Raw genomic sequence first — 24641 nt, forward strand, 5'->3', positions numbered from 1 at the left:
CTGGTATCCTGGCGGTTGTGGTGGCTGTGGGACTACACGGACTTTAACTCAAGTGCAACTCAGAGAGGATTTCAATGTATGTCAGTTTTTTAGAAAATCCAACAGGCGAGTGTTGGGAGTTTCAGGAAACACTATAAAGGCCCATGGAGGCGGGCTGGGGAAGCAGTGTGCTGTACTGCACATATTCATTTATGAGGATCCCCCGAGTGAAGAAACGTTCGGTTTATTCAGTAACAAATGAGCCCGCTGTTCTCAAAACACAGCTGATAAAACCGTTTGGAATTAGTTGGACTCTAGTAACGTACAGGACAGAGTGTTCACAGGTACATCTGACTGCTTACCTGCTTCCGAGAAGTGACACAGGCTGTGCCAGAACCAAATGCTCCAAGTTCAGTGAGCAATGCTCTCGAGGGTCCACAGAGTGGACCACAGGACTCCCCCGGAGTCCTGTCCCAAAGGGGATGCTCCTCTTAGCACCGGCATGTCCCCTCTCCCAAGGCTCTCCTTTCTTTTTTTTTTTTTTTTTTAACAGGCAGAGTGGACAGTGAGAGAGAGAGACAGAGAGAAAGGTCTTCCTTTGCCGTTGGTTCACCCTCCAATGGCCGCCGCGGCCGGCGCACTGCACTGATCTGAAGGCAGGAGCCAGGTGCTTATCCTGGTCTCCCATGGGGTGCAGGGCCCAAGCACCTGGGCCATCCTCCACTGCACTCCCGGGCCACAGCAGAGAGCTGGCCTGGAAGAGGGGCAACCGGGACAGAATCCGGCGCCCCGACCAGGACTAGAACCCCGGGTGCTGGCACCTCAGGCAGAGGATTAGCCTAGTGAGCCGCGGCGCCGGCCCCAAGGCTCTCCTTGAAGCTTACTTGGATGAACTTGGAGGTCAGTGCTCACCTGAGGGGCAGGACTTTGTGGCTTCTTACATCTTTTCTGAGAAGGCCAACCATATCCTACACACTGAACATCTACTGACTGTGTCTTCCCTGGTTAAATGCATCATGCTAATAATAAGTTTATCACCCTTAAATCCTAGGGATGGGCTGGCTCTTCTCGCACCTCACTGTGGTGGAAAGATGGAAAAACAAGACAACTTGGACCTAGGCAGATCACATCCAGAGTCTTCCAAATTTACCCTGGTTCTAAAGAAAAACCAAACACAGATGACCTATTTTGCTCATAAACAATTTTTATTTTTGTTCTCAGTATGTGCCCTTGAAGATTCCAAAATACTGGAGTTTCTGATTCTCCTAGGACCAAAGGTAAAAGCATTGGATGGAAACGCCCGGCCTTGGTTCATCACCCTCTCCTGAGGAACTGTGTCTGAAGGCCTCAGAAAGAGGGAGTTGACACGCACACTTTCTTCCAAGATGGGTAACACAGCGAACAAAGAATTAGTAAAACATAGACTCTGTCTGTAGAGAGGGCTTCAAATATACATGTTCTATATATATATATAAACCTGTTATATAGGATTGCAACTTATTGTTTCCTTGTGATTTGTAATTTAAGTACAAACGATAGAGACGTTGCACATGGCTGATTTCCCCTTCTCAGCCCCCCTCCCTCCCCAACATAAATAACATTACAAAGGTCAAGTGATCCTAAGAGCTTTTGTTGTAAATATTTTGCTTTGAAAATCATTTTCCCCCTCCTCCCCTGCAATCTACCTCTGAGTTTGTAACATAGCAGCATGGAACGGACACAAGACAGGGGGCAGCATGGAGCTCTAATGGAGAGAGCGCAGAATACTGCTTCTCTCCCACTGGCACCAGAGGCGCTTTTGCATTTCCATTGACAACGGAGGCTACACAGGAAGCAGAGATTGTGCAATGTGGTTTTTCCTCCAAAGAGGAAGCTGGCTGGACCACTGAGAAAAGCCCTAAAGGCATCGAGGTTCTGAGACAGAGCACAGCTCCAGAAATGTTTTGGCTCAGTATTTACACGATATCTTTAAGCTGCATTTTTTTTTTCCCTTAAAAAAGAAATTTGTGTTTCTCCAAGGTGCCTCTTCTGGCTGGGGGAAAGAAGGAACTTAACAAAAACAAACCAATTCCCATGTCGAAGTCCTGTTCTAAGTCTAACTCCGTTATTTTCACACACATCATTAAGAGTAGATGCTGACGATGATTGGTTCCTTATTCTGTTCTTAAGAGCGTGAGTAGAGAGGGGGAGAAAGGAGCAGGTGCACTACGGAGAGCGCCGTCCCTTCTTCAGCATCAAGTGGCACTGGATGGTCTGGATGCGGTTCTTGGCCGGCACAAACTCAGGCTGCAGCTTCAGCGTCGATTCATACCACACCAGTGCTTTCTCAAACTCTTCCTGCACGGGGCAAGGGGACAGATGTGAGCAGCCTGGTGCCACCAGACTAAATATACACCGTGACTTCTTTTTTCTTGACAAGCACCTCTGTGCTAGTGCCAACCCTGCAGCGCTTTCTCGGTGGACCTAAGTTTCTGCAGAAAACGCTGAGGTCTGGGAGCAAACGGCTGCCTCTACCCCTATGGTAGAACAAGACAGAGCCCAAGAACCACAGGGAAAGGCACGCATCAAGTCCCACAAAGGTGGGACCCAGCTGTGAGAGCAATGGTGCTGGTGAGCAGAGCTGACACCACTGAGCTCCTGACTGTGCTAGGGGACTTAGGACATCCCTGCATGGCCTCCTCATAGAAACCTCTAGAACCAGGCCTGGGGAATGCTTGCCATGTGCCCACTTGAGTTTTCTACTGCAGTTGGAAAGAAGTGAAGGAATACCAGGTGTCTCATTAGACTTACACGCCTTGAAGCATCTTTTTTATTCTCCCTAACATTTAGAAGGGCCATATCGAGGGCATTGATCTTTTAGTTGGAATAACGCTTTCAGAGAAGAGCACACGAACAGGCCAAACGAGAGGAAGAATTCCTCATTCATAGCAGCAAATTTCACATCTACTGGGGACAAAAATAGATTCTCCAATTTTAAGAAGCAGACAGGGACATCTGCACGCTCAGCAATACCTACCCGGCCAAATCCCACTTCCTGCCTCTGAAGTCAAGGATGACACAGAAAGCCTACAGCCCAGGGCTGCTCGCTCCAGGACTTGTTACTCAGGGTATCTTGAGACCAGCCCTGTATGTGACACCACACTTCAGATGGAAGCAGATGGCAGGATTCTCATATTAAATCCTGTTATGACAGCCTTTGGGGGGACCCTGGGATGTTCAGCTCTGAAATGACTCTTGGTTTGGACTAGAACGAGGGAACTGGACGATGGCTTTCCCATTTTTTCTGCTTTAAATGGTATCCCATCAAAGTAGTGCAACTGCATGATTTGTTAAGTATTTGGTGAGCATCTACTATGCGCCAAACACTGTGAGGTGCTGGGAATAGAGAGATCACGAGGACTCCTGTCTCTGACTGTTTCCTACAGAGAAAGACAAACACTTAACTAAAATAACTTTTGAAACCAGGTGAAAATACGGCAAGAGAAACAGGCACCGAGTGCCTTGAGTGCAATGGCAGGGAAGTGCCCGCACTGGGAGCAGCAGAGTGTGTTGTGTGGCCATCCTCACGGAGTGCAAGGTGAGGTTCTGGAAAAGGTGGTGTCTCCAGAAAACTGTAGCTAAATCTCGGTCTACTACTAGTGTGAAACTCATGGTGAGGAACGATACAGTTGCAAATAATACTTGGATAAATCTCATGTATTTTTTTTTTGGAGAAAATTATGAAACCCCTTATCCACAAAATACATGAAGCTTATACACGGGGAGGGGGGAGGGAGGAAGGTGTTTGGTGCAGGGATTAGGATGCTGGTTAGTATGCCCACATCCCATATCAGAGTGCCAACGTGTACATCCCATATCAGAGTGCCAAGGTGTTGAGTCCCAGCTCTGCTCCCAACTTCAGTTTCCTGATAGTGTGCGCTCTGGAAGGCAGCATTAGCTTAGTTGATGGGGCTTTTGCCACCCACGTGAAGACCTGAACTGAGCTCCCAGCCCCCGGTTGCAGCCCAGCCTACCTCTGGCTATTGCCAGTATTTGGGGAGGGAAAATAGTGGATGTGAGCTGTCAAAATAAGTACAAGTTTTAAAAAATCCCTTATATGCTGGAGGACAGTGCCATATCCAAAGAATTTTGAAAAGACAGGTGTGCCAGTGTGCCCCAGCACAGCTGGCGTGCTCCGTCCCACGCCCCAGTCTCACCATGGCCACATAGACATTGCCCAGTGTGAAGTGGTTCACGGCGAAGTGCGGTGCGATCTCTACCGCCATGGTGGCCACGATGACGGCGTCGTTCCAGAGTTTGGCGTTGTGCAGGATGTTGGCCAGGCTAATCAGGGGCACGTCCTGGGAGAAGGAAATGGTGGGCTTTGAGTTTTCATTCTTGTCCTTTGTGGTCACAGGAACTGTACTTGGTATGTGTTCGTAAACCCTAAGGGCAGGGCTAGGCTGCTGTTTGCTGCTGGTCTATGACAGATGAAGGGCTTGCACCAAAATATAAATCACTTAGTTCTCTCAAGGATAAAGTCTTGTCACAAAACCAAACGAAAATGTGAGCTGAAGTGAATGATTGCTGAAGAATAGGCTGGTTTACTCTGCCAGCTCCACGTCTCACCGCGGATTGGTAATGAAACGGTTACAGGGCTGGCTCTGGTCCGCAGATCGCATTTTGAGCTGCACTGCAATGGTGCCCCAGCATTTTCTGCGAGGATCACGGTATCACCTACAGCACAGGCCGGGAAACTATGGCCGACAGGTGAAATCCAGCCTGTTTCTGTAAAGTTTTCTTGGAACACAACCATTTCCATGGCTCTGTGTACTTCTGTGGCTGATACCGTCCTATGACGATAGAATCAAGTCATCGCAACAGAGGCTGTGGCTGCAGAACCCGGCCTTTACAGAAAGTCTGCTGACCCTCCAGGTAGAATCCTGGCCTCCCTCCCACCGCTGCCTAAGAGTGAAGAGCACAGGTGATGGACTGAACAACAGAATGATCACAAGTATTTATTCCTTTTATGTGTGCCACCCGAGTTAACTACCGCCCTTTATCACACCAGGAATTGGCCGAGGTGTGCGAAGGAGAGGACACGTGCTTCCCGTCTCCGTGTAACACAGGCTGCACAGGCCTCCAGGCCCTTGAGGATAAGCTAATCTAGGGGGATTCCTGGGCTGGTGGCCTCGCAGGCCGGTGCGTCTGCTGTACACTGACTGGCTCTCAAGACAGAAGGGGCACTCAACGGTGCCTTGTCTTACATGGATCTTGAAGACCTTCCGCCACACTCCAGCTTGCTGAGGTGCTTGTGGGGCTACGTCACAGGCTGATTGCTGTGCACGCTGGGTCCAAGTTCTCCTGCCCCTTCCTACCTCCGCACCACTTCCTTACTGGCTGAGCACGGGGAGGAAGGCTTGTCGAAACCCGAGACCAGGTCATGGGGAGTGGAGAGGACCGAGGACCAAGGAACGGAGGGGCTTGCGCCTTCAGGGCGCCACTCACCTTCATCTGGTGGGGGGCGTAGTGGAGGGCCTGGCGCAAGCAGTCGATGGCCTTCTTCCCTTGGCCTTTCACTCTCCAGTAGAGGGCAGCCATGCTGGAGAGCACCCAGGACGTCTGGTTCTGCACAGGAACAGCCAGGTGAGGCGGGGCGCTTCCACAGCATACCAATTCATCGAAAACCACCCGGACCCTGGCCACCTAACCGCGACCCACTGGGTGCTTTGTCTGCCTTCACATTAATTCTTAGAACCATCCTACTGTTACCGCCTTTTTAGAAACGACAAAACTATGACTTAGATAGGTTAAGTATCCAGCCCAAGTCTCGTCAACTACTAAAAAGCAGAACTGTATTGCATGTCTATGTTCTATTTAAATATATTTAACTTTTGAACAGGTAATTCATTTATTTATGTTTCAAAAACCGGAATTATACCAAGTTACATGGTCAAGTCTTCCTCTCATGCTTACCTCTAGTGTATACAAGTCAATACAGTTTTTAGTTTCTTATGGAATCTTCTGGAATTTCTCTATGCTTTATATAAGCAACTATGAGCACAACTGTATTCCTGTCGCTCCCCCACTTGCGGAGGAACGACACTAGACCCTGCGCTGTTCTTTTGTCTGCTAGGCCCTTCCCGGGTTAGCTGCCGTTCCCTCACTCGCGGAGGAACGATGCCGTCCCGGGTTAGCTGCCGGCCCCTCCACCTCCGTGGAGGGGCGGCACCCCCCTGCCGCTTTCCCTGCTTCCGCAGGGGAGCGGCACACCGCCGGCCGGCTCTCTCGGGGGCTGCTCAGATGTTCCTTCAGATGTTCCCGGTGCATGTTGTCTCTCTCCTCCTTTATAGTCCTCTTCCACCAATCCCAACTCTGCTACCCACACACCGAGTACGCTGCTCTCCTCCAATCAGGAGCAGGATCAGCTCCTGCAGCTTATCAGACTGATGAGGCAGCTGCGAAGAGGTTGTTTGCTCTCTCTCTCTCAGCGCCATATTGTGGGAGAGCAGATGCATAGAATAAGTCTTAATTCCAGTAACTTAGTCTAGTCTCAGTTGCTCCCCACATATTCCCATATCTCAATATGAGGTAACCTGTTATAAAAGAGTTGACACTAATCTACGCTTTGCTTTTTTCACTGAACAACACACCTTGGAGAGTTTTCTGCCTCAACATATGGAAAGTTTCCTCATTCTTCTGTTAACAGCTATATTAAAAAAAAAAAAAGCTGTATTTCCTGGTATGGATGTAACAGTGTTTATTTAGCTGGATCCTCATGAAGGAATATTCACCTTTCCCCAACTTTTCAGTATTCCAAACAAGCAGAGAGAGGTGTACTTCTGCATCTGTGCAGGTGTACGGGGTAGGATGCACTTCCAGGTGCAGCGTGCTGTGTCAAGGGGACACTCCTTTTCCGTTTGGATAGGTACTGCCACACTGCTCTCCACAGGATTGTGACAACCTAACCTCCTGCCAGAAATACAGTATCCCTGCTTCCTTACAGCCTCATCGCAGAATCTGTTACTAATCTCTCGGACCTGCGTCAATATGATAGGTAAAAAAAAAAAAAAAAAAGTGGCTTTAATGTGCATTTGCCTTCTCCTGAGTACAGCTAACCATCTTTTTCATATTTGACAGCCTTTTGAATTTCTTTCCTGTGCACTGTTTTCATATTTTTCCATGGAGTTTTTAGCTTGATGATTGGAAAAAGCTCTTTACATATTAGCCAGACTGTTTCCTTGCCTGTAATATTATTTGCTAAGATGTTCTCCTAGTTTGACGTCTGCTTTTGGACTTACAGTGCTTTGTGTGATACAGGCTTTGATTTCTACAGAGTTCAGTTTTTTATTTATCTCTGTTGACTTTGGGGTTTTCAGTTGTTATTAAAAAGTCCTTCCTCTCACTCCAACGTTAATCGAGTAATTCTACCATGTTTTTACTCCCAGAACTTTAATAATTCCCTTTTTCACATTTAAAAGTTTAACTCATTTGAAATTAACCTGTTGTGAAATAAAAGAAATACCCTCCTAATTTTTCCCCAGGTGGCTACTAAGTTGTCCCAACAATATTTGATAATGCAACTCTCCCCTAAGTGAGATTTTCTTTTTACCAAATTTAATTTGGGTTAAACTTTGGATTTTTCTATTTCATTTGCCACTTGTGATTATGGTCTTTCTCCTAGCCACTACAGAAGAGGCAATTAGAAAACTTACCCTGCTTCTTAATTTCTTCCTTTCTCCCTGCTAATGTACCTGGGAAGGCACCCACTTAGGAGACAAGGAGACCAGGATGGAGTTCCTGGCTCCTGGCAAAGGCCTAAACCTGACCTGTTCTTGTGGGCGAGTGAACGAGTGGATGGAAGATTTTTATCTCCTCTTCTCCTTCTCTATCTCTCTCGTGCTCTGCTTTTCAGATAAATAAATCTTAACAACAACAAAAAAATAATGTGACCAAGGTAAAATGAGGCTATCAGGGTGGGCCATACTGGATTGTGGCTGGATTTACATTGAGGACTTTTGAAAACAAGAGATGCACCAGCGTCCTGCACATACAGGGGTACAATCATAGGAAGAGGAAGCAAGAGGCAGCCATCTGCAAGCCAGAGGGAGAAGTCTCGTGGGACAATGGCCCTGCAGGTGCCTTGACCTCAGACTTCAGAACAACTCAGTCTGTTGTCTAGGTCACTTCGTCCATGGTATTTTGTTACAGTGGCCTAGCAAACTCACACACTCGTGTATAGGGGGGTTATTTGTGCCCATTTCTCTGCATCCTCTTGGTATGCAAAACTGCTGCAGAGCTAGCCTGATGTGTTCCTCCTTCTTAGTAACTTGATCCTTTTGATTGGCTTCCCAAAGGATAATTTAAAATATTTTTTAATTTCATTTTATTTGAAAGGAAGATAGAATGACGCACCACACACACACACACACAGAGCAAGAGAGAGAGAGAGTGAGAATATTTTCCACCTGCTGGTTCACTCTCCAAATGTCTGCAATAGCCAGGGCTGGGCCAAGTTAAATTAGAAGCCAGGAACTCAACTCAGGTCTCCTATGTGGGTGGCAGGGATCCAAGTACTTGAGCCATCGTCCGCTGCCTCCCAGGGTACACATTAGCAGAAAGCAAGAACTGGGAATGAAGCCAGGCCTTGACCCCAGGCACCTGGATATGGGATGCAGCTGTGCCCTGTGGCCTCTTAGCTGCGGCACCAAATGCCCCCACCTACTCTTAAAATTACTTTTCTTTACTGGCAATAGTTGACATGCACAGAAAGTTTATTTACATAATTAAGTATATCATAAATATATAATTATACAGCATACATAATTCTACAGTATATAATCATGCAAAACATGCATTTATGCTGTAAAGCACAAAGTTAGGAGTGTCCTAGGAACTCCCACTCATGGAACACACTTGCGTCTACGTGTGCCATATTCCATCCTCTTGCCTTTTTTCCAGGGGCACCCACGTTAGTCTACAAGATGTTACAGACATGTTCCTTTTAACATTCTTCTTCGCTTGTTGCTTCAACACCTGGGCTTTATAACGACGGTGTAATGGGTGCAGCCTTCTGGGACTTGGGATTTTGGCTCTAGCATTGTATTTCTAAGCTGCATCTGTGTTGGGTGTAGTTCTAGTTCTTTCCATTTCCTTGCTGCACAAATAAACATCGGCCAAGTGAATTTACTGCAGTGTATGTGTTTTCTGTAGATAGGTGTTTGTGTGTTTCCTGTTTTGATGTCCCTGGTTGCATATAAACATGCAGAGTCTCTCTGGAGAAGATACCTAAGGAGAACTGCAAAAAACCCACAACTAGACACAAGCAAGAGAATGCTGCATTGTTTCCCAGAGGTGGTGTGCCAATTTACAGTCCCAGCAGCAATGTTTAAAAATGCCCCCTTGTTCTATATCCTTTCTCACCCTCGGAATTAGCAGTGGGGGTAAAAATGGCATCTTACTGTGTCTTACCAGATTATTAGTGAGCTTGGGAGTTCTTGTGTCTTCTCCTCATACCCATCCCTGCCTTCTGTGGAATGTCTGTTAATGTCTTCTATGCCTCCTTCTATTTTGTCACTTAACTTTTCAACAATTTATGTTCTGCAGAGTAATCCTTCAGGTAGCTAAAGTGTGTTACACATAGTTTTTCTCATGCTAGCTTACCTCTCTTTAAAAAAATTTGTATACCTTAATGTAATTGATCTTATTAGCATTTTCTTTTATAATTAGTGCTTCTGTATATTTTTAAAGAAAACTTTCCCACTCCAAGGCTAGAAATATCATCTCGAAAATTTTATAATTTTAAAAGCTCTGATGTTGCTAGTTGGTCCTTAATTCATGTAGCATTAACTAACTGAAAACGACTAAGCAGTCACCCCCGAGCAGTTTCCTTCTCTCCCCGTGATCTTTTACATACGGCACAGTTCTGACGGCAGAGTCTGTTTCTGGGCTATTTAGTCTTACTAGTTATTTCGTTCATCCTTGAGCAAACAGCATAATGTTTCTTTTCTAATTCTTCATAGAATTAAGGCAATTCTCACAACTTTATCCTTCAAGAATGTCGTATCTATTTTTCCCTCCATACTCATCCGTAGAAATTTAAAGATCTGCTTTCCAAGTGTCATTAAAAAAAAAAAAAACAACTCTTTTGGCATTTTGATTGTAATAACTGACTTTATAAAGGAAATTGGGGAAAACTGACAGGTTTATGATTTGTGCCTTCTTATAAATGAACATTACATATCTCTGTTAATTTAGTTCTTTTTAATGTCTTTCAGCAATGCTTTATCATTTTCTGCAGACAGTTCTTGCTAATTTTTTAAAACTAGGAACTTCATATTTTTATAACACTATACATATATATAAAACATTTCTAAAAACTATGCTTTTGGGAGCGAGGGTTTAGCCTAAAAATTAAGAAAGCTGTATCTTGGGGCCAGCGCTGTGGTGTGGTAGGCTAAACCTTTGCCTGTGGTGCTGGCATCCCATATGGGTGCTGGTTCAAGTCCCGGCTGCCCCTCTTCTGATCCAGCTCTCTGCTACGGCCTGGGAAAGCAGAAGGTGGCCCCAGTGTTTGGGCCCCTGCACCTCCGTGGGAGATCTGAAGAAGCTCCCGACTCCTGGCAACCATCTGGGGAGTGAACCAGCGGAGAGAAGATTCTCCCGCTGTCTCTGCCTCTGTCTGTAACTCTACCATCAAATAAATAATTTTTTTAAAGCTGTTATCTCAAATCAGGGAACCTGGATTGAATTCCCAGCTGTATCTCCTGCTCCGACTTCCCACCAATGCAGACCCTGGGAGGTAGTAATGACGGCTCAAGTGATTGGGTTCCTGACACCCACATGGGAGACGTGGATTATATTCCTGACTCCTGGCTCCTGGCTCAGCTCCAGGCACTGTAGGTATTTGAGCAGTGAACCAGCAGATGGAAGCTCTCATTCTGTCTGTTACTCTTAAAAAAAATGAAAACAATGCTTTCTAATTTTTTTTTGCTGCTGTAGAGAAATGCACCTTATTTTTATTTATGAACATTACAGGCAGCCACCTTGATAAAAATATTTCTAAAAGTGTCTTTAGATTCTTTTGAATTTACTATGTAGATAATCACATCACTCTGAATAATATTTTGTTTTCCTAATAATTATGCCATTTATTTTCTTTTATTGATTTTCTGTACTTACTAGGACTTTGAGCACAGGCTGAAAACAAGAGGTGATGGTCTGTCTTCTTGTTTCTAATTTCAAAGAATTAATTTTAATATTTCCCCCATTAAAAATCATTGCTGAAGTGGATACTGATTCTTTTCCATAGATAAGGGAAGTTTCTGTCTAAATCCAACTTGGTCGAGGTGTATCTTGTTTTTTTTTAAAGAAAGCATTCATGCTGGAAATATTCTGTTTATGGGTTGATACCTACAATTATGTCCATGAGTGAGATTAACTCTCTTTAAAATTTACATATAAGGGGCAGGCATTGTAGTGTAGTGGGTAAAGCCACCGCCTGCAATGCATCCCATATGGGTGCTGGTTTGTGTCCCAGCTGCTCCACTTCTGATCCAGCTCCCTGCTAATAATGCACCTGGAAAAGCAGCAGAGGATGGCCAAGTCCTTGGGCCCCTGCACCCATGTATGTGGGAGACCCAAACGAAGCTCCTGGCTCCTGTCTTCGGTTTGGCCCAGACCTGACCGTTGTGACCCTTTGGGGAGTGAACTGGTGGGTGGAAGATTTTTCTCTCTCTGTAATGCTGCCTTTCAAGTAAAAAAAAAAATCTTTTTAAAAAATTACGTATAAAATCTAATATATAAAATTTTACCTTCTCACAATGTCGAGTTTTATTTTCAAGATTAAACTAGTCTCAAAGAATTAACTGGGGAAGCTAAATCTTTATCTGTTTATATGGGGTGAGGTACTTCTCAAATGTATGGTGGAATTCACTTATAAAATCAACAGATCTTATAGTATTTTCTTAGCTTGAGAAGCAGAGAGCGACAGACGGACACACACACACACAGACACACACACGTGCAGGGAAGGAGGGAGATCCCATCACTAAGTCACTCCTTTTTTTTTTTTTTTTAATTTATTTGACAGAGTTAGACAGTGAGAGAGAGAGAGAGAGAGAGAGAGAGAGAGACAGAGAGAAAGATCTTCCTTCCGTTGGTTTACCTCCCAAATGGCTGCCATGGCTGGAGCTACGCTGATCTGAAGCCAGGAGCCAGGTACTTTTTCCTGGTCTCCAACACAGGTGCAGGCGCCCAAGCACCTGGGCCATCCTCCACTGCGTTCCCGGGCCACAGCAGAGAGCTGGACTAGAAGAGGAGCAACTGGGACTGGAACCCGGTGCCCATATGGGATGCTGGCACTGCAGGCGAGGATTAACCAAGTGAGCCACGGTGCCGGCCCCACACTCATTCACTCCTAAAGTGACCCCACTTGCCAGGGTTGGGCAGAGGCCAGTACTGAAACTCAATCCAGGTCTCCCATCTATGTGTCAGAAACTCACTTACTTGGACCATCAGTACTGCTTTCCAGGGTCCTCATTAGCAGGAATCTGGCAGAAGCCAGAGAATGTGGGCATCTTAACTGTCAGGCCAAACACCTGCTCTCTTATATTCTTTGTGAGAATATCAAAAACAAAACAAACAAAAACCAAAAGCAGAACCAACTGTTTCACTTTATTTGAGAGTTACAAGAGCCTTCAGGGCTTCTTTTTTCTTCTTGAATAAGTTCAGGCAAATCCCATCTTCCTAGAAATTTGTTTTTAAAGCTTAAAGTTGTAATTGTATCCTTTTATCTCTTTAATCTGACAACTTTAGCTGTATTTTTCTCCCATGATATCAATTATTTGTGCTTTTCCCCTTGATTAATTTTGTCAGGAGTTGATTTTACAGGTTCTTTTAAAGAAACAACTTTCAGAGGGTTGATCTTCTCCATCCCTTTTCTACTTCACTGAAATCTATATCTAGTTCCCTTGGAATTTAAAAAATACACAGATTAAAAACTAATAGAACATAAGATGCGAATTCATAATTATAGTTGAATATTTCAGCATGTCTCTCAGTGACTCAGAAACAGACAAATAAATCACAGAGATAAAGAAGGCACTGACAGTATCAACCAACTTAACCTCACGAACATTTCCAGAATATCCTACCTAACCGAAGAAGATGCTATTCCTACTGAGTGCATACAAAACATCTGCCAAGGAAGACCACGTTGCAGGCTTATCTGAGTAAGTATAGAGGAATTAAAATAATAACAAATATGTTCACTTGCTACAACGAATTAAATTAGGTATCAATTAAAAAAAAAAACCTGGAAAAAACTGGTAGGAAACCAAATACCAAATTTCTAAATAACTCATGGATCAAAGACAAATCAGAAGGAAAATCATAAAGTGCTATAAGCGGAACAAAAGTGAAAATACCGGGGCTGGTGCTGTGGCGTAGTGAGTAAAGCCACCACTTGCAGTGCCAGCATCCCATACGGGTGCCAGTTTGAGTCCCAGGTGCTCCATTTCCGATCCAGCTCTCTGCTATGGCCTAGGCCCCTGCACCCTCGTGGGAGACCTGGAAGAAGCTCCTGGCTCCTGGCTTTGGATTGGTGCAACTCTAGCCATTGCAGCCAACTGGGGAATGAACCAGCAGATGGAAGACCCCCCCAACCCCTGCCTCTCCTTCTCTCTCTTTCAAATAAATAAATAAATACATTTTTTTTTTTTGGACAGGCAGAGTGGATAGTGAGAGAGAGAGACAGAGAGAAAGGTCTTCCTTTTGCCGTTGGTTCACCCTCCAATGGCCGCCATGGCTGGCGTGCTGCAGCCGGCGCACCACGCTGAGCCGCGGCGCCAGCCATAAATACATATTTTTTAAAAAAAGTGAAAATACCACTAATCAAATTTGTCATACATCTGGAAAATACATTCAGCACTAAAAACCTACACTAGAAAAGAGAGATTCAAACCAACAAGATAGGCTTGCATATTAAGAAACTATAAGAAGAGAAGCAAAATAAATCTTAAGCAGAAGACAGGAAATTATAAGCAGAAGAGGTCAATGAAAGAGAAAATAGAGAAACAGAAGAAAAATCAATAGATCAATAATAGATCCCTAACCAAAGCTCTTTGAGAAGATCAACAAAATTGATAAACTTATAGTTAGTCTGATTAGGAAAAAAAGAGAAGATATAAAGTACCAATATCAGATGAAGACAGAGTACATTACTACAGATCCTACAGATATGAAAGAATATTAGAGAACATTATGAAGAACTTAAAACCAATAAATTCAAAGACTAAGATGAAATGGACAAACTCCTTGAAAGACAGAGCTACCAAAGGTCACTCAAGAAGAAACAGAGTTTGACCAGGCCTGTACCTAGGAAGGGCATTGACTTCTCCCAAAAGGAAGTTCCTGACCCAGAGGGTTTCAATGGTGAATTTCAGCAAACATTGAAGGAAGGACTAACCCCACTGCTCTTTACACTCTTTTAGGAACACAATGTGGAGGGAACATCTCCCACTGCATTGCATGAGGTCCTTACTGTCCTGCTACCAAACACAGAAACACAAGAAAGCCACAGACCAAAATCCTGCATGCACTCAGATTCAGGCACGGACTTATCAACAACTGGGAATGGTGTTTATGTTGATAGACTTGTAATTCCTTTCTGCAGACCTATCATTTTTTTTTAACTTGACATACTTTGAGGTTATTTTATTGGGTATGTGTTTAGATTTGGTATATCTAGTGAATTAAACATTTTATCATTATGTAGCCACTTTCTTTGTCCCTAAAATTTTTTGTCTTAAACAGTCTTTTCAGATAATTAAGTATACCTTTTTCCTGTTGATTAGTATGTACTTGGTATATCTTTTGCTATTTTAAATGTTTCTTCTACGTCTTAAATATAACTTTTATAAAAAACATACAGCTCCTTTAAAACATTTTCAATTTGACATGACTTCCACTGTTTTGTCAGTTATACTTGTCTAGTTTTTTTTTTTTTTAAAGATGTATTTATTTATTTGAAAGAGTTACACAGAGAGAAGGAAAGGGAGGGAAGGAGAGAGGGTAGGAGGGAGGGAGGGAGAGAGAGAGAGGGACAGAGAAAGAGGTCTTTCATCTGCTGGTTCACTCCCCAAATAGCTGCAATGGCCAGAGCAGTGCCAGTCCAAAGCCAGGAACCAGGAGCTTCTTCTGGGTCTCCCATGCAGGTGCTGAGGCCCAAGGACCTGGGCCATCTTCTACTGCTTTCCCAGGCCTTAGCAGAGAGCTGGATCGGAAGTGGAGCAGCCGGGACTCAAACTGGCGCCCACATGGGATGCCCGCACTGCAGGCAATAGCTTTATCTACTATGCCACAGCGCCGGCCCTTTGTCTAGTTTCTTGAATGCTTAGTTTTCACTCCTTTCTTTATTGCCTTTTCTTGGACTGATTTCTTGCAGCCGTTGCTGTCCCTTTTACTTCATTATTTTATCCACAAACATATGGCATTTTTGTGTTATTTAAATGCTCTTAAATTTTTACTCTAACCATTTAACAACATTCTAAACAAGATGGTAACTCACTTCTCTTAAATATTCGAATGTGGCTTTTGATACCCAAGCGCAGATGATCCCATTCTTAAACACATACTCTTATCTGAAAATCTCACAAACTGTTGTTTTCCACAGAAAATGTCTGTTCTGTTTGGGTTTGCATACCTATTTACCATTTTATCTGCTCAGTAAATCTTACGTTTCAGATCATTCTTCTGTGGCCATGATATAGAGAAGTTCCCTTAGGGCTGGACTCTTGGTAGTAAAGTTGTTTTAGTCCTTTATTCATCTTTAAATGATTTTATTCTTCCCCACACTCTGGATCACACAATTCTAGGTCTAGGGGCCTGCGCCGTGGCTTGCTCACTTGGTTAATCCTCTGCCTGTGGCGCCGGCTTCCCATATGGGCGCCGCTTCTAGTCCCGGCTGCTCCTCTTCCAACCCAGCTCTCTGCTGTGACCTGGGAAAGCAGAAGATGACCCAAGTGCTTGGGCCCCTGCACCCACATGGGAGACCGGGAAGAAGCACCTGGCTCTTGGGTTCGGATTGGCACAGCTCCGGCAGTTGTGACCATTTGGGGAGTGAACTAACGGATGAAAGACTTTTGTCTCTGTCTTTCCCTCTCACTGTCTGTAACTACTTCTCAAATAAATAAATAAAATTAAAAAAAAAAAAAAAAAGAATTCCAGGTCTAGTCTCCTTTCAGCATTGTCATCCGGCAGCCATGTTGTGGTGCAGTGGGTTAAGCCGTAGCCTCTGACGCTGGCATCTCATATAGGCTCCACTTCCGATCTATCTCCCTGCTTATGTGCCTGGGAAAGCAGAGAAGGATGGTCCAAGAACTGGGGCCCTTGCACCCACACAAAGACCTGGAAGAAGCTTCTGGCTCCTGGCTTTGGCCTAGCCAAGCTTCAACTGTTGCAGTCATTTGGGGAGTGGACCAGTGTATGGAAGATTGTCTCTCTCTCTCTCTCTCTCTCTCCCTCTCCCTCTCTCTCTTTGTGTGTGTGTGTGTGTGTGTGTGTGTGTGTCTACCTCTCTCTGTACATTTGCCCTTCAAATAAATAAATCTTTAAAAGAATTGTCATCTGGATTTGGTATATGACATTACAAAGGTTGTGCTAGCCATCATTCCCCTGCAGGTGATCTGCCCTTTCTGTCTCCATGAGGGTAGATCTTTAAGTCTTTCTCCACTCATTTATCCCAAACACTTAAAAAGTAAATGGCATATGGCAAGTTTCCACTAAATATCTGTTGAATGAATGAACGAACGAATGGTGGTTGTGGTATTTATTAAGCTACTGTATTTCAAATCCAGATCCCAAATTCTATGATCTTTGTAATGCTGTGGCTGGAACCTTCCAAACCACCTCTGGGCTTGCAGGTTTCCTGTTGGGCTCTGCCAATGCGTACACGAGACTGGAAGGCAAGAGGTGGAAGGAGCTCTCTCTTCCTGTGTGCACACTGCTCCTATCAGCGCTACTGCAGCAGCAGCATCTGGTGCTGGCCGCCCTCCGGCTCAGCTTCATGCAGCCCTTCAGCATCCAGACTTCACCCCCTCTTCAGATGCAGGAGCTCCGGCTTCCCAGAACTTCTGCATTCTGAAACGCCAACTCCTCTCCTCCACCCCTCGGGCGGGAGCTTTCTGCTTTACCTCAGTGTGTCCTTTCCCCCTTTCAGCCCTCTACAGCATACCATCAATTCTCTAAATTGAATCTGCCCTTCTGACATGTCTCGTGTCATTTCTGTTTCCCTGACAGTACCCTGATTGAGACAGATGCTCTGAAGACAGCTCTGTCTTGGCTGTTTGCAGCTTTGCTGTAATGCACCTAGGCACAGATTTCTTTCCGCCTGTGCAGCTTGGTACACAGGGTGCTTCCCCAGGTTGTGGCTTCACCTATCTCCTGTCTCCATAATACTTCGGGTAACTTTTTACACAAAGATTGCAACTAATTATTTCATTATGCCAAATCCATCTACCCCATCATCCACTCAGTATTTGACTTAAACACTTAAACATACTTTTAGCTTAAGTTATGGCAATTTGCTTAAAATATTTTTTTCTTTTTAATTTTTTAGACTTACTTATTTGAAAGGCAGAGAGTTACAGAGAGGCAGAGGCAGAGGCAGAGAGAGACAAAGTCTTCCACCTGCTGTTTCACTCCCCAAATGGTTGCAATGACCGGGCTGGGCTGAACTGAAGCCAGGAGCTTCTCCTGGGTCTCCTATGTGGGTGCAGGGGCCCAAGGCCTCAGGCCATCTTTTACTGCTTTCCCAGGCCATAGCAGAGAGCTGGAGCAAAAGTGGAGCAGCTGGGACTCAAACCGGCGCCCATATGTGATGCCAGCACTGCAGGTGGCGGCTTTACCCACTATGCCACAGTGTTGGTCCCTAATTTTTTTCTTTACAAATTAACTTTTATAGAAGAAACAAGTTTTTTGTCCTCTGGCTCACTGACTGGTCTGCTGAATGCATCCTCATGGTACTACCTGCCATGCTGCTTTGTTCCCTGTACCTCCTGAACACTGGTACTGAAGGTTTGACTACATTCATGCTTTGGGGAAGAATGGGGGTGCAAGTGTTTCAGAGGCAGTGACGTGAACTCCAGTGACACATGCACAGGTGTCTTGCTCCCTCTATTTACGGTATTAGGAGCCAGTGATGATCACTGCCATCCACTCAAGAAGGGCTGCAGACTTGGACAGCCGAATGTTGACAGATGATTACTCTAAACACCTTCCCACCCCACTGAGTGTGAGGGGAGGTCCTTTTGGTTTTGATTTACATTTCCCTGATGAGGAGCATCTTTTCATATGCTTTGGCTCTCTGCATTTTTGCTTTTAATATTTATTTCTTTGAAAGTGCTATAGAGATGGAAACACACACACACACACACACGCACACACACACACAGAGCGAGAGAGAGAAATCTTCCATCCTCAAGTTCACTTCCTCAATGGCTGGGGCTGGGCCAGGCTAAAGCTAGCAGCTTCTTGCAGGTCTCTCTCATGGATGGCAGGGGCCCTCACATTTGGATGACCTGCTGCTTTTCCCAGACCACTAGTAGGGAGCTGGATAGGAAGTGGAGCAGCCGGGGCACAAACCAGCACCCATGTGGGATGCCGGCCTTGCAGGTGGTAGCTTTACCCGATACACCACAATGGTGGTCCCTTTGTGTATCACCTTTATGGAAATATTTATTCGAGTCTTATGCACATTTTATTTAAGAGAGGAAGAGGGAGAAAGGGAGTGAAGGAGAGGAAGATAATGTGCTCCCATCTGCTGATTCATTTCCCAAACGCTTGCAGTGGCTGGGACTTCTGGGAGCCAGAAGCCAGGAACACAATCCAGGTCTCCCATATGGGTAGCAGGACCCCAACCACTTGAACCATTACTGCTGCCTCCCAGAGTCTGCAGTGGCAGGAAGCCAGAGTCAGGAGCCACAATTAGGAATCAAATCCATATATTCTAATGATAAACGTGAAATCTTAATTACTAGGATAAATGCCAACTCTTTTGCATATGTAAAAATTGGGATGTTTGGGCCTGGTGTTATGGCGCAGCAGGATAAGCCACTGCCTGAAACAGCAGCATCCCGTATGCACTGGTCAGAGTCTTAGCTGCTCCACTTCTGATCTGGGTTCCTGCTAAGGTGCCTGGGGAGGCAGCACAACATGGTCCAAGTTCTTGGCTTCTTGCATGGGAGACCTGGATGGAGTTCCAGCTCCTAGTTTTGGCCTGGCATAGTCCTAGCCATTCAGACTACTGGGTCATGAACCAGAAGATGCAAGATGGCTTTCTCTGTCTCTCCCTCTCTCTGTATCTCTGCCTTTTAATAAATAAATAGTCTTATAAAAAATTTGGCTTTTGAGTTTTGTTGCTGTTATTTTGTAGAAATTTTTTATATATTCTGGATATCAATCCTTTATCAGATACATGGCTGTCAAATATATTCTCCCATCTCAAGGGTTCATTTTTCACTCTCTTGATGATGTCCTTTGACACACAGAACTTTTAATTTTGATGTAGTACAATTTATCTATTTATACTTTCACTACCTGTGCTATTTTATATCTAACAAACCCTTGCCAAATCCAGTGTCATAGAGCTTCTTCTCTGTATTCTTCCAAGTATTATAGAGTTTTTGATTTATATTTTGAGATTTTTTTGTACATAGTATAAAGAAAGAATCCAATTCATCCTTTGTATGTAGATACAGTTTTCTTCACACCATTTGTTGAAACAGACTGTCCTTTCTCCATTGGATGTACTTCAACATCCTTATCAAAATCACTTGATGCTATATGTGAGAGTTCATTGTCTAATCCATTAAACCAATCTAATGAGTTCTTCATTTTAGTTATTATAATTCTTAGCTCGAATTTTTTTTGTCACAAATTCTAATTCTCTGGAGAAATTTTTCACTTCTCTCCTTCTATTTTCTCAAATACATTAATGCTGGCTTTTCTTTTTTTTTTTTTTGAAGATTTATTTGAAAGATAGAATTACAGAGAGAGAGGAGAGAAAGAGCAGTCTTCCATCCATTGATTTACTCCCCAAATGGCCACAATGACTGGGGCTAGGCCAGGCTGAAGCCAGGAGCCAGGAACTTCTTCCGGGTATCCTATGTGGGTGCAGTGGCCCAGAGACTTGGGCCACCCTCCATTGCTTTCCCAGGTGCATTAGCAAGAAGCTGGATCACAACTGGAGCAGCCAGGACTCAAACTAATTCTCATAAGGGATGCTGGCGCTGCAGGCTGTGGCTTTACCAGCTGTGCCATAGCACTGGCCCCCAATCCTTGTTATTTTAATTAAAGTCTGTTTTAATTCCAGTGCCTGAACCACCTGAAGGTATATTTCTGTTGTGTGCCTTTTCTCTTGGTTTTTAGTTATAATTCTTGGATGTCTCATATAATTTTACTGGAAGTCTGACAATGCATCTATAAGCATCTGCCCATAGGGGCTCCAAATAATGTTATCTTAAAGAGAGCATTTCCTCTCTTATTCAGCAGGGCAAGCAGAGATGATCAGTTTAATGCAATAGCAGGGTGCTGAGTTTGGGCTGGTGAGCCACTGCAGGAAGCCTCACTCCGCCTGTTTTGACCCTTCTAAAGAGGCACAAGTATCCAGACCATCCCAAGTGAGAGGCCCCCCGTTCTCTACTTCCATAGTATGGCGGGATTGCCAAAGCCTATTTTCCCACAGCTTTCCACCTGGCTCTCTGGTCTTCTGGGTTTGAGGCTTCAGAATCTGCCAATGTACTGTGAAGATGACCAGGTCTAGGTCTCTGCCCCTACCTTCTCACCAGGATGGTGTATCTAATATATAACTGTATTTCTCTAACCCTGAGACTTCCAAGTCTGCTGGTTTCTCTGCCTGATCACCAGATTCCTATGTTGCTGCAGATTATGCTCCTTAAAAAGAAACTTTTATACTTTGTTTCTTCCTCTTTATGATTTCAGTATGCTCCATCATCTGCCCTACTCTCTCATTAGTTCTTTCTTTGCTGTGTCCATTTTTCTTTTCTTTTTTTTTTTAAACTTTTATTTAATGAATATAAATTTCCAAAGTATGGCTTATGGATTACAATGGCTTCCCCCCCATAACATCTCTCCCACCCGCATCCCTCCCCTTTCCCACTCCCTCTCCCCTTCCATTCACATGAGGATTCGTTTTCGATTCTCTTTATATACAGAAGATCAGTTTAGCATACATTAAGTAAAGATTTTTCTAAAGGATTGTTGGTCTTTCTTCTTTTTAAAAAGTTTTGTAAAAATTAGGTTTTAAAACTATCACATTTTGGAAAGATTGTTTTCAGCTTTTCATTTCCATTTTAAAGTTTTTTACAGTGTTTATGTGAAATGCAAGTTTAAAATTTCTATGTAATTTATTAATCTTTTTCCTGAAGGCTTAAACTTCTCCACATGCTGGTTGTAAAGGAATTTCTGGGAATCCCATTTATACTTATATTCCATATACTCATACGACTTACATTTGCTTAGATCTCTGACCCATTTTAAATTTGTCTTGGCGTACAGTGGAAGGGAGTGGATCCAATTATACATTTCCCCCTATCTAGCAAGGAAATATTGCATTTCTCCTCATTGATAAGATGCTGCCTTTACAGGATACAAAATTGCTTTGTGTGATTAGGTTGGTCTATGTATTTGTGCACCAACATCAAATCGCTTTAATTAAAGCCTTCACGTCAGTTTAATGGCTTCTAAGAATAGATCCTCCTCTTTTCCCACGGTTCTTCTTTTTCACAGTTTGCCCGCTTATTCTTGCTTGCTTGTTCTTCTAGATGAACTTACAATCAGCTTGTCTGGCATCAGAGAAGACGGGGCAATTTTACTGTTATTGTATTAAGTGACAAGTTAGGGAGAACTGATATTCTGATGATGCTAGGACTTACTTTACATTCAAAAATATGGCCACATCTCCCATTCTTTTAAACCTCTTTTTGTATCTTTCAGAAGTGTTACATATTTTCCTTCACTCAAGTTTTGGGGATTTTTTTTTTTTAATATTTTCCTTTGGCTTATTTAAATTTACCGAATTTGAACTTAACTGCTTTGGCCAGAGATACATGCTAAATAATTTAAACGTTTGGAAATTCGCTCAGGGCTTTTTTGTGGCCTACTTTTATGTTAAATATTCACATATGATTAACGTGTTCTTTCACGTGCACTTAAGAGAACGTGAATGCTGGAGCAGGAATGTAGCTTTGCGACTAAGATGCATGAGGCTCACACTGGAGCGCCTAGGGATGGATTCACAACTCCAGCTCCTGGTTTCAGCTGCCTTCTAACACAGACACTGGGAGGCAGCAGAGCTGTCTGAAGCAGCTGGGTCCCTGTCACCTATGTGGGAGGCCCAGTTTATGTTCCCAGTCCCTGGCTTTGGTCCTGGCCCAGCCCTAGCATTTCTGGGTTAATCTGGGGAAGGGACCAGTGGATGGGAGCTCTGTTTGTCTGACTCTTTTTGCTTCTCATTTTTTTAAGTGAATTCTGTTGCCGTCGAATGCTGTGACAGGTCAAGTTCATAGTTGTGCTTTTGTCTCCGAGAAGTGTATTAAGATCTACTTGGTCTGGGGATATGTCTATTTCTTCTTTTAGATATGCCTATGTCTACCTTTTGCATTTTAAAGCTATGTTATTAATTATATATGGGCGATGGACCGCATCTACCTTGTGTATTAAATCTGTATTATGTTCCTGTAGTTACTGTGACAAACTAACAAAACCTTGGTGACTTAAAGCAACAGAAATCTGTTCTTTCTTATTTATGAAGGCAAGAGATCCACAGTATCATTAGGTCAAAATCCAACATGCCAGCAGGGCAGTGCTCTCTCTGGAGGGTCGAGGGGGAGAATCCCTCTCTGAGCTCCTCTGGTTTCTGGTGGCTGCTAGCATTCCTTGGCTAGGGACTGCATCACTGCAATCTCATTCAGTGGTCACAGCTCCCTCTTTCTAAGGACACATAGGGCTGCATTTGGGACACATCTGGATAATCCAGGACAGCTTCTCTGTCTCTGGATCCTCAGCCTTAGCTGCAAAGTCTTCTCTTATCAAACAAAGCAACTCTACATTCCAGGGGTTAGGACATGGACGGTCAGCTTACCGTGGGTCTTTTTACAATTACATTACACAATGTTAACTTCAGTTGTTTCTTACTGTGTTTTCTGATAAGTAATATTTCTAACTGAATTTTACGGAAAGTATAAATACATCGATTTTCTTTTCTGTCCACATATTACTTTCCATCTTTGTATACTCAAACTTTTTGTATCCTAATATTTAAAGTTTTTCTAAGAAGCAGAGTTTGATTTTTAAAAAAATCTAACTCATTATATAGCCTTTTTGCATTCAACTACTGATTTATTGGGGTTGATATTTACTATTTGTGTTCTATATTTGTGCCTTTACCATTCTTGACTTTCTTTGCATTAATCAAATGCTTTACAGCATTCCAATTTCCTTCTATTAAGTTACATTTTAAAATAATTTTTAGTTGTAAGCCTGGAGCTCAAAACATGCATTTTTACTTATTAAAATCCAATGTAAATTATTACTTCCACTACTTGGCAGATACCAATTAAACCGTAGGACTTTTAAACTCCACTTACTCCTGTCTCATCATTCATGTAACTGTTACAATGCATGTTGGAAATATTTAAAACTGAAACTCCTCAGGGTGCTGTAATTATTATTTCATAAAGCCGCAGTTCATTTATCTGTTTCTTCCCCGTGCTCTTCTTGCCCTCTTGCATGTTCACATTTCTAACTGGGATCATTTTCCTGAAGAACTACCTTTAATTTTTATTTCTGTACAGGCCCACTGGTGCTTAATTCTTTCAATTTCTGTTTGCTTGAAGTTATCCTCACTTCACTTCAATTTTGAAGGGTACGTCTGTGGTACATAAGTCTGGGCTTACTTATCTTCTTCCAATATTTGACTTATGTTATAGTGACTTCTGGTTTCCATCACTGCAGTTGGAAAGCTATCAGTTTGATTGCTGTTTCTTTGAAAGTTAACTACGGAGGATTAAAGATGGGTCACACAGTCTTTGTCCCTACTAGCATATGGAGGCTATAAATCCCCTGCCCTCAGTTTTGAGCAAGCTCTGGGACTCACTGTAATAATCAGGATGTAGGGAAGTGGTGCTGCTCCAGTTCTCAATAGACTCCAAGTGGTCTGGATCCTTTGGCTGTCACCCTCTGGGAGCCCTGAGCTGTAATGTAAAAAGGTCCTACTGTGCTGCTGCAGAATCCACGTGAAGAGAGGATTTCCAACTGTGGCTAAGCTATTGCAGCCATCCTGGCTCAGACTCCAATCTTTTGAACAATGCCACCCTCGGCAGCCACCCCCAGGGGAGGCTGTGGCACAAGTTACTCCAGGTGAGAGTGCAGAACCTTGGAGCAAAGAATGGTTTTGTTTTAAGCTAGTAAATTCTGCAGTAGTTTGTTAGGTAGAAAGAGAGAATGGAAATAGTCTTTGGTATTAGGATAAAGTGCTGCCATGAATAGAAATTGAAAATATGTGTTATTGATTTTGGGAATGAGTTACAGATGTCTGCTGAAAGACCAGCAATAAGACGATTAATGGAGGCTGAGAGAGTGCTTAGGATACTGGGGAGGAGAGA

The 24641-nt window shown here is 43.7% G+C and overlaps 1 protein-coding gene across 3 annotated transcripts in view; it reads right to left on the minus strand.

Moving 5' to 3' along the window:
• Positions 1-1165: 1165 nt before the first annotated feature.
• TTC17 (tetratricopeptide repeat domain 17) overlaps positions 1166-24641 on the minus strand; it is a 147674-nt gene continuing 124198 nt past the window's right edge. For all 3 annotated transcript variants that reach the window (XM_017346067.3, XM_002709063.5, XM_051826131.2), the window contains 3 exons: positions 5467-5586; positions 4176-4319; positions 1166-2316 (listed from right to left, as the gene is read on the minus strand). In XM_017346067.3, the coding sequence (XP_017201556.1) occupies positions 2185-2316; positions 4176-4319; positions 5467-5586 (396 nt within the window). In that variant the 3' untranslated portion in view covers positions 1166-2184. The remainder of the gene's footprint in view (positions 2317-4175; positions 4320-5466; positions 5587-24641) is intronic.

The sequence above is a fragment of the Oryctolagus cuniculus genome, chromosome 1 (genome assembly GCF_964237555.1).
Source record: "Oryctolagus cuniculus chromosome 1, mOryCun1.1, whole genome shotgun sequence".
Taxonomy (NCBI): Eukaryota; Metazoa; Chordata; class Mammalia; order Lagomorpha; family Leporidae; genus Oryctolagus; species Oryctolagus cuniculus.